The 10,964-nt window shown below is 37.7% G+C and overlaps 1 protein-coding gene across 1 annotated transcript; it reads right to left on the bottom strand.

The window, feature by feature from the left end:
• Positions 1-1,211: 1,211 nt before the first annotated feature.
• On the bottom strand, positions 1,212-6,915 carry LOC124272836. Its single transcript, XM_046708058.1, has 4 exons — positions 6,898-6,915; positions 5,859-6,001; positions 4,931-5,515; positions 1,212-1,388 (listed from the first exon to the last, which is right to left on the bottom strand). The coding sequence occupies exons 2-4, from the start codon at positions 5,999-6,001 to the stop codon at positions 1,385-1,387; spliced, it is 732 nt and encodes a 243-aa protein (XP_046564014.1). The 5' UTR covers positions 6,898-6,915; the 3' UTR covers positions 1,212-1,384.
• Positions 6,916-10,964: the final 4,049 nt, after the last annotated feature.

Below are 10,964 nucleotides of genomic sequence, written 5' to 3'. Positions count from 1 at the left end.
ACCGAAAAGATTTATCCGACTATTACACAGAATTCCAACTAATATAGTCAGGTAAGGCAGTTTTACAGTTGCCAATATCCCCGATGTTCGCTAAACGTATCATCACGTAATCTATAAGTTTTACTTGCAAGTATCCGTTGGCACTGGCAGGTGTTTCACTAAATGACGCTAGTAGTCTCTGATTCTAATTTCATAATAATTCGCATATTTTTATACAGATGATAGTCCCAACGAAGCACGATTTCACATTATCCACGAGCATTAATGTCTTTTATAATGCTAGTCTGGGGCTGGTAGTGATTATGCTTACGCACGGAGACGTACTACGACGAACGTAACAATTTTCACAAACGTTACTTTTCTCTGAGTCCATGAAATATTCGTGCTATGGGCAGGAAGTGCCACATTTCCCAATTAATTTTAAAATTTCAGCATGCAAATGATGAGCGTTACCAGGTAAAACGAACTGCATCAAAAGTCAAAGTGTCAATTTTACCTTGGCAGGAAACTGCAACCAATACCATTAAAAAACAACATCACACGTTCTGATATGTACATGTATTTATAATAGAATAGGAACATAGATCTATATGTATTACTAAATTCAACCATTTACATATTCTTTTATTAAAAACACAGTAAATGTGAATGTCAACTGTTGTAAAAAAACTCTAAACTTAATTTGAAATTGAGACTAAGACTAAAGGTATACTAATGTTTTAAAATATTAAACATGATAACTTGTTAACTTGGTGCAACACAAACTGCGAATGAATTGTGAATGAAAACATAAAATCATACAAATCTGTACACAACCTTAAAATAACTTCATTAACTGATATTTTAGGTATCCATGAAGTGAATTATACATTTGATTATAATTTCCATAAAATCTTCTCATGTAATTTATGAATATCAACTGTTGTAAGGAAACTATAAACTGAATTTGAATTGAGACTAAGTCCAAACAATATACTATGGTATTAATATATTACTGAGTGAGTTTGGTTTTACGCCGCTTTAGCAATATTCCAGCAACATCTTGGCGGGTGACACCAGAAATGGGCTTCACACATTGTACCCATGTGGGGATTCGAACCCAGGTCTTCGGCGTGACGAGCCAACGCTTTAACCACGAGGCTACCCCACCGACCTGTATTAATATATTAAAACATGATAACTTATAAACTTCTTGCAACACAACATGCATAGTTATGTTGTCCATTTAGGACTGATTGTGAATGTAAAACATAAAATCATACAAATCTGTACACAATCTTAACATAACTTCATTAACAGATATTTTAGATATCCGTGAAGTGAACTGTACATTGGATTTAATTTCCATAATTTCTACTCATGTACTTTATTACATGTTAAATTATTAGATTTAGCTATCCTCTTTCTTATTTCAGCTTATGAGCACAGACAAAAGAGCAGCACCACCAAGCCACACAGCTTCAAACCCGATGAATCGTCAAAAGTCTTGCCTCTTGCAAGTGAAGCGCAAATGTTGGACGCCTTAAAGGATGAAGTACCCAAGGCACTAAAATTGATCATTTGCGACCCCATGATGGATGCATCTCAGTCAGGTTCAATAGTTGGTGAAGATGTGATTGAAATTGCAAAATCCCTCAGTAGAGATTCAGATGCCATAAACGATTTTATAGTTATTGTGACACCAAAGTTACACCATGTGTTCAAGGGGTTTGGCCATGGGAGTTCAATATCAAGCGACCGAGAGGAACTTTGGAGGAAGTATCATCAGATGCGCATACAGGAAGAATTTATTTCAAGCATGCACACCTGTATAGAGGAAGTCAGCAACCATCACATCAGACTTATTCACATCTTCACCCAGTGTTTGCTAGACCGCATAATTCAAACGCTCTTTCACTTTCTTACGGAATCGATGAAGACAGCTGATGAGAAGCAAGCAAACAATATCAGTGGAAATGACCAAGCTGTGCTCTTTTATATTTCTGGATATATTGTCCACGCTCTTCTTAAAAAGAAGACAATAAGTGGCCAAAACATAGAGGCTCTCATCGATAGCCTTCAAACCAAAACAGAATCCAAAGAAAGCTACATTCGGACATTTGCCAGATGGACAGAAAAAATCAACAGGGGTGGCCTTACACTTCCAAGTGATTATTGCTTTCTTCTTGTGCGATCTATTGAAATAGCAGTCAGGAGTAAAGTGGATCTGTCCAACCTCTGTTCTTACTCCCTTCAATGTGATATATTGAAAGAAAGTATTTTGACTAACCCCATGGTCATCTTCTACTGGGACAAGTTAATCATGTGTGAAGAAAAACTAAAATTAAAACTTTTAGAATTTCTAGTAACTTTGTTTCTTAACGTGCGTGGTGGGGCTGTGGCCAAGTTTGTCAAGCGACAACAGCAGAAGGAGAAAAAAAATGAGAGAAAAACTAGCGAAGGGAAAAACAGCCAGTCACTCAGAAAAATTCTGAAATCAAGAGACAATTTATTGTAATCCAACACTATTTATGAGACTATTTACTGTTTGTGATTATTGACTGAGTTTGGTTTTACGCCGCTTTTAGCAATATTCCAGCAACATCACGGCGGTCTTTGTGATTAATGATAACAATTACTTATATGTATATATTGTGCACACCCATGAAAATCTGGGTTAGAATGACTCATCAGCAACAAGTAAAAACATATGTTACAATGAACATGTTCAACAAAATAAATTTCATATCATTGATATGTAGTAATTCAACCTTCCCAGTCTGCTGTTGTGTTCTTCCTATATAAAAAGTCTTCAACACATTACAGTTACAATGCCATAATTACAACAGATACTTTTACAGAGTGGTACTCCAGTGGTATGGGAGATGGAATCTTGAGATGTATGGGAGATGGAATCTTGAGATCATAAATTTGTCTGTTCTTTTAACGTAAAGCACATTACACAGGCTTCTGTCTGCGTCTAGGGAGTGCTGTATCATCAACAGTCAAGGTAGGGTGTGGCCTCTTGTTTGATATGTTGCCACGTATTGGTTGAAGCACAGATGAACCAATGACCTTTACCTGTGAAAAGTTCTGTTTGACAGCGTAAACTGATGGATTGTCATTTGAGCCTCCTTTATGTCTAAATTGTCCAAACTGTTCTTCTAAAGGGTCCTGATTAAATCGGTGAGTAAGAACAAATTCTGCACCGGCAGCAAGCATGAATCGCACACATTCAACTATGGAATGTACAGATATTCGGAGTCCTTTCAGTGTTTGATGGCTGAGCATCATGCGTTTCCTTTGAGTGAAAGTAAAATGCCCAGGCCGTTGCATAACACTATCCTCCCAGGCTTTGAAAAAATCCAAGAAGTCATTAAGAAGGTAATCCAGTCTGGGGTCATGAATACTGCGGTACTCTTTCTTATCACTGTTCCGAGTTCTGCTTCCTTCCTGCAAACTCCTTGAGTTGAGACAATCAAAAAATCGGTTGATATGCCTAATTAGGTTTACAGTTTCTTTGACTGGGTCCCCATATAGTTCCTCCAAAGCATTTGCCACAGAGCTACTAAATATTTGTGCAGCCAAGTTGACTTTCATGGCTGTGTATGGTGACAAATCTATATGGTCTCTTGTAAGCTTGTATGTCTTACAAAACAAGGCGTTTTCTACATGTTCTTCATACAACCTCAAAATTTGAATCCAACTGATATCTCGGCCATCCTTCCACAGATCTCTGGTCTTTTTGTGGGATCCTGAATTGGAAAAACAGTTTCTGGTTGTTTTGATAAGATGCGGAACATCTGAAATGAAGTACAGCTTCCTGCGTGGAAAAGAGTAGGGATTCCATGTCCAGTAGAAATTATTCAGCTGAGGATCTTCGTGTAAGCTGAAGAACTTGCGGTTGGGTGAAGCTCCATCGCAGGTTACAAACAGCGGTTTCAATCCAATTGCTTCTAAATTACTAACAGCTCCCCAAAGTAAAGGAAATAAGTAATCAGCACTTATACCCCTAGTGGCAAAGGCTGCATACGGGTATTTCAAATCTGTCACAATACCACGGATCATGAGTACTAACATGGTATTTGCTAGTTGAGGTTTAGTGCCTGTAATAACCTCCTCTAAACATAGTAAATCATTGCCAACTCTGTCTAAATCGACATAACCAACCAGTTCACCAGTGTTTTTGTCATAGACAAGACCTTCTGACACTTTCACTTCATCCTGCAGAATGCCAACGTAGGATTTTGCCTCAATGTCTAACATTCCAAGTGACTTGGCTTCTCCTTTTAAATGTTTGGAATAACTAGGATGGAAGCCAAGTGAACTTGGAAGAGCATGTGAATAGTCATACAGTGTCCTTTTGCTCGGTAAGGCTATGAAGCCTGACTTGCCAGCGACTTCATAGGCCTTTCGACTTCTACTCCTCATGTAGAGACACCATTTTATGACCATTGGATGCCATCGCATAGCACGTTTGTCTTCAAGGTCGCTGTATTTCTTCTGCTGCTCCCAGAAAAGTCTCTGAATAGATGTTTCATCAGGGTAACTATGTGATACTTCATCCGAGTGTTCCATCAAGAGTTTCTGAAAGTCGGAGTTAGATGAAACACTTAGGTTAAGACCTTTCTGAGTAATATTCTTGGTGATGGTTTTCCTTAAACGCTCCATTTCAAGCTGAATGGAATTTCGACAACTTTTCATCATTAGGTACTTTTCTATGACTTCATTCTTCGACATGTTCTTGTGAGTTGTGTGCCCGAATGCATTTGGTTTCCGGTTTTTCGGAGAAAGGCTGTCTCTTCTGGCATTTGCTCGGAGTGTGGCTCTGTATTTACAGCAGTGGCTACAACGGTCTCTCTGAGAAACCAGAAACTGACACTTCAGGGATCGGATGGTGGAAGTATATGCAATTCCATTTATGTTGGCCCCAAAATCTCCTTCTCGGTAGGCAGATATTGTTGAAATAGCTCCTTCACTTATGCCTGCACCAACTGGAATCAAGTCTGCAAATCTGTCTTCATAATTGCCGACGCAAACATGGTATGTAGAGAGTTTTGATAAAAGTTTCTTCACATCTCTTAGAGTGGAGAAAAATGCAGGTAAACCAATCCAGAATTCATGATTTGGGCCAATGTCACGTCGATGTGCATATATTGCTGCTGTAAAGGATGGCTTGATGACTACTGAAAGCTGGACTGAGCCTACGTCATTGTCATAAAACTGCACAATGGTAATGTTTTCACGCTTGTTTCTTGCAATTGTAAAATTGCCTAGATCATCTACATGCTGAAACAGCTCCTTTTTCAATGTTAAAAATTGCTGGTACTTGTGGTATCGCAGGATGCCATCAACAAATTCATCTACATTGTTGTCCGGATGATACTGGTGAATTGTGTCCAAAATAACAAAGAATTCATCAGCCGAACAACCATCAGAATCTGTCGCTTCTTCCAGGCATGGGGTATCTGTGGGTTCATCGGTGAGGTCTATGAAGAATGACTTCCATGCCTTTTCCCATAGTGCATCTCTTGAACTGAAAATGGAGATACACAATATTAATATTAAAAAAAATAATTTGAAGTGTTCTAAATAGCTGTTAAAATTATGCAATAGTTGGATGCCAATGCTATTTCAACCAAGCTCTGGTTACTTACTCAAGATGGGAATATTGTACTTAATAATTTACATTATACCTTTTTTTACAGAAGAAAAGAAACAATATTAATATTTGATTATACAATGCTTTGATATTTTAAACGTATTTTAAAACACCAATAAAATGAATAAATACCACTAACTACAAAATATCAACACAAAATTACTCTCTTTTTTTCAAACACATCATTTGTGAATTTCTAACTTCCATTATTACTTACCTGCAATCGCCAAGAACAGTTGATTGTACTGATGAAGAAGAATGGTCAGAGAGAGAGGAAGAACTGACACCTTGTTGTCTTGGACCCCTCTTTGAGTAGCCCTTCCGACGACTGCTGATAAAAACTTTCTTTTTCCTGGGCATCTGCCAAACAAATGATAATTTATTATATAAATAGTGTAATGATAAAAATAAAAATGTTGATTCATTGTTGCATAAAGTCAGGCTGCTGGTACTGTATAATAATATAATAATATGTAGCAATATAACTCATAACTTCAGTAGGAAGAATAATGATAACAGAAAAATATATGAATTGTTCCATGATAAATAAGGACCCTTTCCACAAATATAATTATCAAAATGAACAATATTGGAAATATGTACTTTTTTTCAAACGATTAGGTGAATGGGACTTTTGTAGAATGATTTAAGTATATATTCGCGTTATATTAACGAACAAAATGAATGTTATGTCGTCTGCTACATGATAATTGAAATGTTCAGTATACGACGCAAATATGGGTATACGCCAAAAATCATAAAAAATAAAATACCGATCGTAGCCATATAAAAAGTGTACCACGCAAAAGAGGAAATCGCCGTGAATGTTCACATGTTTATTTCAAACATGCTAGTAAAAAGCTGTTCTTGTGAAAGCGTGCGAAAAATCAATAGTTGTGGAGTAAATATTTCGGAAAACATCATATTTCGTCGCATTGCAGGAGCCAAAATAAGGAATGACGCGACCGCCACAGACTTATAAATGCCCCTATACCAATCTTCATCTTATTTTCTTTCATTACACCCCGGTAACTAAGGATTTGTATTGAGAATTAGTATCCGTTAGTGAAAATCAAAATCGGGACTTTCGCCGATTTTACACCTCCGCCATTGTTCTCACAAAACAGCGAGCACACATGACAGTATTCATCAAATACAAAGACAAATATATGCTTTAGCACCCCTAATACACCTCTAATGCACTGTTGCAAATGTAAGTATATGCATGAGAATACATGAAAAAAATCAAATCTTACCTTTGCAATGAAAATACGCGAAATCGATGACTGAAGTCAACACACGTTTTAGCCAGCTTCCGGATAGGCTGCGCAGTACAAGCCGTAGCGCTGATGGTTTTGCGCACTAGCTAGAGGGCCGTCCCTCTATTATATGGTCTCTGGTCACACCAGTCAGTGGTGATTCCTTGTCCCATCAATGGTTACAATCGCTTAACAAAATCAGCTAGGTCTGTTTAAAACTACGTAAATTTGAAGTGTCTTTGAACTGTGTTTACCTGTCTTATGAATGTGTTACCTGCTACTGTCCATGTGAAGTGTGGTTGTGTCGTAAATCATCATAATCATATCGCACATTCATAAACACGTTCCTATATATAGCTAGTGCTGGTTGGTGTATGTCTTCCTGACTATGGATTACCTCACCGGCTCTCTCGCATGACCACTTGAACTCTGCTGCTCCCTCTTGAGAAATGCAAAGAAATGCGCATCGTCCCTCGACACCATGTAGTTTAAACAATATGTATTCTTGTATTTGAGGCATGTACAGTGGGATTGACAAACATGGCTTCCCCTATATTAATGTCTCTCCCCAAACGAATACATATTACAACAGGATATTTACATAAAAAAGTATTACACATTCATGTAGAAAAAACATATGATATTTTCAGGTAAGACGTTTGTTTAGTGAAATAAACGGATTGGATTATTTTTGTATTGACATGATTTCCCTCTTGAAATATGACAAAGAAATGCGCATCATCCCTTAAAGTTGACACCATGTACGCATAGATAGCTGTTGTACTTTCGCCCTTCATCAGGTGATTCTTGATTTATGTTGCCCCTTTGTACATTTCTTCAACAGAGACTACCTAGACAGTTGATGCCTGTAGAGATACCACTGCTTTGTAGTATATTGGTTCAGCGTAAGCACAGAACGTATTGTACATATTACATGGGCAAGCGTTTACTTGACGTCCTTGGTAGTTAGATTTTAAAACCAATGTCATACTCACTGTCCTGTGACAAAATACGTTCCTTTGCCTTCAATATTGGCTGCGGGAAAAATGTGAGTGAACAGACTTAATAATGTTTGCCTCCACTCAATTTCACACCAGAGTGCTTTGTCTTCAAGGGAGATGTTTAATACTTATCAAGGGTACCTGTTGGTCAGTATTAACGCCACATACAAAAAAATAATCATTTTTCAGTGTACCACTTATATGCTTGTTGCTTTATTTTAGGATTTTGTTTTGTATGCTGACATTCATATTTTCTCTGGTGCTATGACATTATAATCCGACCTTTAAAATGCCAAAATAATTTCAATAAATATATTATGAAATAAATGAATAATGAATAAACATATCTCAGGAAAATTGATTGCAGATTTTGACGAAAATATTTATGTTTGGCCCGAAAAAGTTAACAAAAATGTCTTTTAAAAGTCTAACCCTTCGCATGAAATTGAAATCTAGATGACCTCTGTATGTACGCAGAAGGCTGTTTTGCTCTTTTTCAGACACATTTAGTAAGGGCTATGGTGTGATTGTAACGCTTGACGCCTACATCGTTGCTGCTGTACTCGTAAGCAGCATCTCATTCAGTCGTGTATTGTGGTAATGCCTCTTGTAGTAAAAGCACTCCTGAAATAGGGTCCGCATTGGATATTCAAATCCTTGTCAGTTACTTTGTTATCGCCCATGACTTCTTTCCTGTACAGCAAGTTTCCCATTGTAGCTTCGGGTTGCATGCGGCGCAATACAGTAATGTCCACTTGTATCATTACGCTACCAATGAGAATTTATGACACAGCAATTGCTACTGGGGAAAAATGCCGATGAAAAGAAACAACTTTGTTAGAATCGATCGCTACGAATCTACTCTTTGTAACTCGCATAATTCAGTCAAAAACATACGCTTTGCTATTTGCAGTGTGTGGGCGCTTTAAATGTGGTTACTGTAATTAGACATTCCAATACACTGCCTAATTTCATCACACCCTTTACGTGCTTCAGCCGATTTACTAAAACACATACATTTCATTGTAAATGAAATTATACTACATCAGGATAGATTTTACTGAGTTACTATGTGTGTAAAAAAACTTTTTTCTGTTTTAATCTGATCTGGTACATGTCTTCACTTGTAATGTGTTCTTGGCTAACACTTCCCTGAACACAAATATCGATAAACGTCTTTTGGGGCAATGATTCTGGCGAGAAATGTACTTTTATCCATTCAGTGGCTTCTCTAGCATCCATTTCGAATTCCATTAGCAAACAAATGACACAAGCATTTCCTGAAATGACTGACTTTGTAACGGCATTTATCTTGAGGACTTAATTACACATCAAGGTAACGCAGCAACGACAGTGCTGTGTCAAGTTGGTTTATTGGTTTAAACTTGATGTCACATGCCTGTACAAAACAACCTAACACAGTATTGCAAACTGGAAATATCTTTACGATACCATTCAGAAAAGCAGACTATTTGTTTAACGTGAACGCAAGCTCAGCTGGATATCTGCCGAATGTAACAGCAATATTTCCAGCCATATCGTGAATACTGAATATAGTTTGAACAAGAAACCTGTAATCGATGATAATAATAACTATATAGTTTATCACATGTACAATTTAAAACTAGTTGATGACAGAAGAAGAAATCATCATTCTTCCATGGCTACGTGAAATGCTCGAATTTGATTGGTCAATCAATAAAATCAGACGGTATCAATTTTGGATTGACTGCGTTCTGATTTCACGGTGGCGCTTCACTGCGCACGTATACACCACTGCCGCCCTACTTCAGCTTGGCCACCAACATGACTAATATCAACACAACAGACGAGATGGAAATGCTGATAAAACATTGATTAAAACTCGAAAATACAATTATACGATTTCACCTCCACAATTATTGGGGAACTATCATGATTATTACCTTCTATTATAAAAATATTCAAACTCAATTACAATACACAGCCCCAAACATAGAAAAATCCCTATTTGTGCAGCAAAACGTTCGTAAACATTTACAGGCGAAACACAAAATGTACGCCACTCATACCTCATCATGTCCCGTTGCATCGTTCAAAATGTCAAAAATTGAACCACGAGAATTCCGCCTCTCTGCCACCTTCCCCGCAAGGTTGTCTTGTTCGTACACTTTGAAAAAGCTTGGCCACAAGCCAGTCCCAAATGATGAGAACAATGTTCCAAGGAATCCCATGCCAAGTTAGTCGCATGTACACAAAGCAGCACTGTCACTCTTTCGCCGCATGCCGGGGTGGAGGCATGTACTTGAAATCATGATCGACACTCGCCGGTTATAAAAATCAACAGTCTTTTTGATGAGTTACAGGTCGTAGGTCGTTCAGAAAAAGATCTATTCTTCGATTCTGCAGGGTTCAGATTCGACAGTCAGTCAAGTATTGGGGCCCAAGTATTTTCCACTGTCACTTCGAATTTCAACCTTTCGCAAAATGTAAACACTGGTTCGTCCGCCATTTCAAACTGTTGCGTAACTGTCTACTTCCAAGAAAATATGCAGGTCAGACGATTCCATTATAGTGTGGCCAGGGGGTACAGTAACACGGCACACAAAACAATAGGCTGGTTTCTGGTCGTGTGGAGTTAAGTGATTATAAAAACAAGCTCTTAGGTGTTACATTATTGCATTGAATAAACAGTAGTTTGTTTTTCTTTGGACAGAATATTTTTATGTTGCAATGTTAAAAATAAATACGAACGGCACCTACCACTTCCTTTCACAGACGAGTTCAATTCGCCTCTCGTCCCATGTCGGATTACGCAGTGTCTTCCGCAGGTCGAGGAAGTTCGATTTTAAATCGGTTATGGAGATAAACATACTGTGTTTGGGAAATTAGATGAATGTTAGATCGACTTGATAGTCTCTAAAATTTATCATATGAAACGCGAGGTTTCAAATGATAAATTTAGAGACTATCAATTCTGTGTAACATCTATCTTATTTCCAAACACAGTACGTTTAGCCCTAAATCAACAACACGATATAAGACTGGGCTATAGGTCGCCAGGAACTAAAGGTAGATCGGTAA

This window comes from Haliotis rubra, unplaced genomic scaffold (genome assembly GCF_003918875.1).
Source record: "Haliotis rubra isolate DU_JTF1 unplaced genomic scaffold, ASM391887v1 Scf1734, whole genome shotgun sequence".
NCBI classification, from domain to species: domain Eukaryota; kingdom Metazoa; phylum Mollusca; class Gastropoda; order Lepetellida; family Haliotidae; genus Haliotis; species Haliotis rubra.
Note: the sequence above shows the minus strand (reverse complement) of the source record. Positions and strands in the feature narration are given on the sequence as shown.